General features: G+C 42.1%; 1 protein-coding gene across 2 annotated transcripts in view; it reads left to right on the top strand.

Moving 5' to 3' along the window:
- CER9 (RING/U-box superfamily protein) overlaps positions 1-4,081 on the top strand; it is a 33,100-nt gene extending 29,019 nt beyond the window's left edge. Inside the window, exon 9 of one of the 2 annotated variants that reach the window (XM_006850452.4) lies at positions 3,223-4,081. In XM_006850452.4, coding sequence (XP_006850515.1) covers positions 3,223-3,729 — 507 coding nt within the window. In that variant the 3' untranslated portion in view covers positions 3,730-4,081. The remainder of the gene's footprint in view (positions 1-3,222) is intronic. The other variant, XM_011627307.3, reaches the window with a different exon arrangement.
- Positions 4,082-6,282: the final 2,201 nt, after the last annotated feature.

The following is a 6,282-nucleotide window of genomic DNA, read 5'->3' on the forward strand; positions in this document are numbered from 1 at the left end:
AAACGATCAGTTTTTGCTAGCCAATGCAACCTGGGTGGCTCGTGAAGGTTTGCTAAAGCTTTGACAAGTAGGTTTAGGGGGAGTATGCAAAGAAGTTTCTCACTTGTTGGATATCCTGACTGTCAATGAGGAGCACTGTTTGTTCAATTTTGTGTCTGGACCACGAGCTCGGGTTCAGGCGGAGTTTAGAAGACAAGGTGTGAGACACTTGCCTTCTGTTCTGGCAGCTGCTGAGGGCCTACTAATCTACAACCCTCATGGCAAGATGAAGCCTAACCTCAAGGATGGGCTTTCAAGGCCTAACAGCGAGAGTGGTGCACCGCAATGAGGTTGGACTTGAGAGAGTTCTATCAAAGAGAGAGAGGCACCCAGGAAGGCCTTCACAGGGCATTTCATTTGCTGTAGTGGCCATAGAGTGTGGGATTGCACATAGAAGCAAACTCCTCATTGCAGTGAGAATAGTTGGAAGAGACCCTGGTGCAATCAAGCTTCTTGCAGCTATTGAACGCATTGCAGCTGCCAGAGACCAGTGTACCAACTTGGAAGATCCTAAGCCAATGTGTGCAGAGGTGATGGTGCTTGTGACTCTTGCTAAAGGACTCATAGCAGTGTCAAGGAGAAATTAAGTGGAGACTCTTGGTCACCACGTAGAGTCCATCAGTGGTGAGAATGGCCTATTTGCAAAGGTCTCCCTGGTGGTTCTGCATCCTTGTCTAACGAGGGGTGCAATGTCAGGGACATCTTATCTGTCCTAGTAGGCCAATGAAGATGAGACTGGACAATTGGCATGAGCTTCGCGGGTGGTATTCAACTTGTGGTGAGGCTAGAGTTAGGCTTTCCTTTGGCAGCATGGGACCCGGTGGCAGTAACAGGGCTGACCATGCACCCAGTTGGTACATGGTGGCAGCAAAGGACCTGTCCTTGTTTGCACGAGAGAAGATACTTGGTGGCAGTAATGGATATGACCAAAGATTGTGGATATAAGAACTTGGAGGCTTTGTCAAGCATGTGTGAGCCTTCGCCAAGGGGTTATGGGGAACTTGTCACATGACATGTTTTATTCAAGGATGTCAGAGTTGGCCTCTCTTGGTGGTGGAACAAAGTAGAAAAGACCTTAGCTCTGCTTCTGGGCAGGCTAGTTGTTTTCAAAAAACCTATATGAGGGAGTACCTTTAGCCTTGACCGACCTTCTGCAGGAGAGCAGGGCTGTGTGGTGCACAAAGCATGAGGCTCGGGGATTCGTTCCCATGTGAGCTAGCAGCAAGACTGTTGGTGCGAGACTTGGGCATAATGTTGCAAATGGATGGCTAAGATGGTGGGACTTGGTGGACCATTTTAGACTCATAAGGTGAGGCCTTCACGGTGGGCATGTCCCATGTGCTAGAGGTGTGGCTGGCCACTGGCCATAAACCTAGGGGTAGGTGTGTTGACCAATAAAGGTCAAGTTTGGATTTGAATTGTGTAATTTCAAATTCAAGTGTGGATTTGAATTGTGTTCAGACATGGTCTTATGCAACAACGATAGGCCATGTGAGTGAGGGTGAGTGCATATGTAATGCTCCTGTGTGGCCGTTGATGGTTGTGTAATTTCCATGAACGTTTGAAGTGTCATGTATGGTGCAATAATGCCCCATGGACTGACTTTACTGGACCATTGTCTCCCTTTAATAAGCTGTGAGGGAGAGGTCGTTGATGGTGGAGTATGGGCTTCTAATCCTAACGGAGTGCTTATCTTGGCGAGTCCCAAGTGGATTCGCTGAGTCCCTCAAAAAGGCTAAAAAAACCCCGAAGAATTTGGGAAAAGTCTGAATAAGAAAAGGTAAAACTTAAAAACAGTAATAAAGAAAGTCAATCCAAGCTCTTAATTTTCAGGCAATCCCTATTTCATAAACTCACAAATCTGAAATTTTGAGTTTCTTTTGTTTAGAGGGGGTAGTGAAATCTAAGCTTTGGGTTCGACAGAGAAAGAAATAGGCCTAAAGGTCGAGCTAGGGTTGCGAAAACACAAGCAAGATGACAACTTCAACTAAACCCTATTTCAAAGAAAAAATCTCGCAAATCCAAGATTTTTGTTTTTCCTTTTTATGTGACTATATCTAGTGGTTGGATTCAACGGACGATGGAAAATACACCTAGGTGTAAATTTTGAGAGATTCTGTATTGAACCACAAAGAAAATGGAAGAAATAGGGGGTCGGATTCTCCTCACCTCCAAAACCAGCAAAACATTTTGGACTCAAACTAGTTTTTGTGGATTCACCTGAGCCCAATGTACTCGCCATAGTTACTATAGTAATTTGGACTAGTACTGCTACATTGCTAGGGGCCTTCCAGACTTGGCAGGCTGCCATGTCCCGAGTAACTCAACTGAGTACAAGTCGGACTCGGCGAGTTTCTAAGCACTGTTTGTAACTGCCACACCAGGTGGTGGGTGGTAATGGTAATGCATACAATGGCTAGGCATCCGATGGGTAAACGTGTATGCGCATAGTTGAGGCTATATAAATCCCTTGCCCAGACCCTTGAGGGGCATCCATCACTGTGTGCAAGCAAGTGTATAATGTAAAATAAAGATGGACTGAGGACCTATTCTATATTTGTTTGTATGCTATGTGCTTGTCTCCCTCCTTTCCTTATGCATGTGCTTGTTGAAGCTGCCTTTGCCTAGTCATTGTTTGACTTTGGCTAGGCATTTTAGGGGTTGGCTGTACTAAAAGTTGAAACTGACACCTACTATGGATGGTGGAGTTGATTGGTATTTCCACCTGATAGAAAACAATGGACTTTTGACAAAGATTTGGATCAACACCACCATCCATGAAGATTGGAGTCCCTACGGATTTCATGTAACGGCTCATGTGAACGATGATAAACATGTATGGTTCGGTCTTGTATGAACATGGGAAAGTATGCTATAACCAAAATGTTCATGGCAACGGGATGATCATAGGGCATCACTGTCTTGCCAATAAGTTCAACAGTGATGAAGGCTGGTATGTACCAAATGTTAACCTGCTATCCCTCTATTGCCATCCAATCTGTTGATGGATGTTGGAGACTCCTATGACCATATTGTTACCATGATGATCATATGGACAGAATACTTTTATTGTAATCACCTATAGCTTATTATTTATCAAACATGGGAAGGAAAACGAAAGAACTAGAGAGGAAAAATAGTTTTCTGTTGGAACCTGTTGGTTTTTGATTAGGATCTTGACAGGTGATGCTGGACCAGGTGGTGCCACTTATTGATGAGAGCTGGCGGGTGAAGCTTGAAAGGGTGAGGGCTGATGGCTTCTACCGTCTACAAGGTGCATGGGTGTTGAAAGAAGTTGTGGGGCCTATCCTCATCAAGCTCTTGACGGTGCTTTGCGTTCCTTATGTTCTTGCACGTGGCCTTTTCCCTGCACTAGGCTACTCTCTTGTTGTAAATTCAGCTGTTTACAGGTTCGCATGGGTTGGGTGCCTTTGCCTTGCTCTCCTGTGCTTCTGCATAAGGAGGTTCCATGTTTGGTTCACCAATCTCCACAACTCTATACGTGATGATCGCTACCTCATTGGAAGAAGGCTCCACAACTTTGGTGAGGATGCCCCACTCAACAACCCCTTAAAAGATGGGGAGGTCCCTTCCACCTCTTCTTCCTTCTCTCCTAATGATACGTTGCTTCCACCACAGGCAGAAGTTGCGGATTTTGGGTTGAGAGCAAGAATTCGTAATCATAATTAGTTGTAAAGAAAGGCTTATTAAGGTTATAGAGAAATTAAGTTGATGTTTCACTTTTCATGTTGGTTTTGATGGGGGTGATGGAGGCTGTCTTTCTTTGCCCAGCTCTTGGCACTGGGACTCTGCTGTTTGTGCAGTCCTTGTGTAACATGATAGCAATGAACATCTTAGTTACTGTTAGAATGAAAGAGTGAGATGGTACTCCACCGCCTCTTCTACCCTTCTTTTTCTTTTTTTTGGGGAAGATTGATCTACCTAGACCTCTCTCTCTTCTATTAGTGTATGACTTGTATTTTTTCTTCTGGTGCATAACTTGTACATTTCGTTATTATGAAACCAAGAACAACTTATCAAAGCGGTATTGGGAATCTGTATTTTTGGTTTTGGAAACTTGCATCATGAAACGGTTTTCATTTGAAACATATAGTAATGCATGTTGGGTTCATATGTAAAGCCCATGAAAACTTGTCTTATGGGAAAATATTTTACCGCTATGGGGTACAAATTGTGCGAAAACAAGTTCCCACCTCATAAGGTGGGGTAACATGTTCTTGGGGATGCTCGGACTCAAAATAAGAATAAAGGGTTTAGGGCAAGGAGAATTGTCTCATGCGGGCTGGACCGCATGAGTGCATATGCGGTCCAGAAAGTGTAAGGCATCCATCTTAAAGATGGATGCAAGTAGGTGCTCCATCTAAAAACAATGAAAACTACTGGTTCAAATGTTTTTTTACTAGAATTATTATTTTTAATTTTTAAAATTTATTTATTTGTTCATATTCATGATCTCCGTGTTAGAGATTACAAGTCTTAAAAAATTAAGCCCAAAAATCCATCTCAAAAATAGATTTATTTATAGGCATGCATTTTTAAATATGCGGGCTTGGTCGCATGGAAACCGGGTCCTTAGCACAATGGGTCTGAACAGAAAACTAAAGGCAGCGCCTCTCTTAAAACCTTGGCACTCTCTCTCACCCCCTTGCGTCTTCTTCCTCAACTCTGCTCCTCTCTCCCATACTATCGTGCTCTCTAAATCGAGAATCACTTTCGAAGTTTCATCCTCCTCAACGTTCATCTTCTTCAAGGAGTTATGATTTCAATTCTGGATGATGTAAATCGAGTTACGATACCAATTGTGAGTGATGTAAATCTAGTGATGTTTATCTAGTGTAATTTCAGCAATAAAATTTGATAATTTGTCAAAAAAAGTTACGGTTTTTTCTTTTATTTTCGTTGGTTTTCTTTACGTTTTTTTTTTTGGTGGTTTTTCTTTTATTCTTTTGTTGGAGGGAACTAAATCATTGATAACTCCACGAGACTGACCTGGTTAATCTTTCTATATATTTTTTTTTGACAAGATCAAAATGACTTTATTACTCAAATCCATGTAACGATGAAAAACACAACAATTAAAAAGATGAGAAATTGAGCACCAAAGATGGGGCCAACACTCCCATTCCATCATTAGCAAGTGAGTTTGCCCTCTCATTCGCTTCCTTAAAGACATGATTGAAAGCCATTACCTTATTGCGACAAATATCCAGAGCTCCAAGGTGGCTTGCTAGAACGGGACATCCAGTTGACAACGTTACGGGGTCGTTTGGGAACCTGGAAATCTATTATAAATATTCAGAGCTCCAAGGTGGCTTGCTAGATCAGGACATCCAGTTGACAACATTAAGGGGACGTTTGGGAACCTGGAAATCTATTACATGAAAATAGATTATTTGGAAATATTGCGACAAATATCCAGAGCATTAAGGGGTCGTTTGGGAACCTGGAAATCTATTACATGAAAATAGATTATTCGGAAATATTGCGACAAATATCCAGAGCTCCAAGGTGGTTGGCTAGATCGAGACATCCAGTTGACAACATTAAGGGGTCGTTCGGGAACCTGGAAATCTATTACATGAAAATAGATTACACGGAAATAATGAGACAAATATCCAGAGCTTGAAGGTGGCTTACTAGATCGGGACATCCAGTTGACAACATTAAACGGTCGTTTGGGAACCTGAAAATCTATTACATGAAAATAGATTATATAAGAATATGATTTTTTTATTGTTTGGGTACACTTTAATAGTAAGGAAATGAAAAAAGATTACCGATATGTCCAAAAAATCACGGTGAAAATCGATTATCCGGTAATGGGGGAAAATCACTCCTAATAAACCACAAAAAAAAAAAAAAAAAAATCTTCAACAAGCGGCTCGGTGATTTTTGCTACCCAAAAATCCCGTGATTCACCTCTTAATAAACTACAAGAAAAAAAAAAAAAAAAGCTTCAACTATAAGCTAAAACGTGGTAGCCTGCAAAAATCACACAGCAGCCCCATCTTCTTCAACTAGTCGCTAAAACCCCGCAGCCCCATCTTCTTCAACTCGTCACTAAAACCCCGCAAGCCCCATCTTCTGCAACCAATAACTCCCATCTTCTTCAACTAGTCGCTAAAACCCGCAACTCCATCTTCTGCAACCAATAGCTCCTTTTGAAAACCGAATTGTACATATATTTAAACCTCAAAAATCACCATCTTCTGCCACCAATAT

This window comes from Amborella trichopoda, chromosome 13, assembly GCF_054954075.1.
Source record: "Amborella trichopoda isolate Santa Cruz 75 chromosome 13, AtrichopodaSantaCruz75HAP2 v2.0, whole genome shotgun sequence".
In the NCBI taxonomy this organism is placed as follows: domain Eukaryota; kingdom Viridiplantae; phylum Streptophyta; class Magnoliopsida; order Amborellales; family Amborellaceae; genus Amborella; species Amborella trichopoda.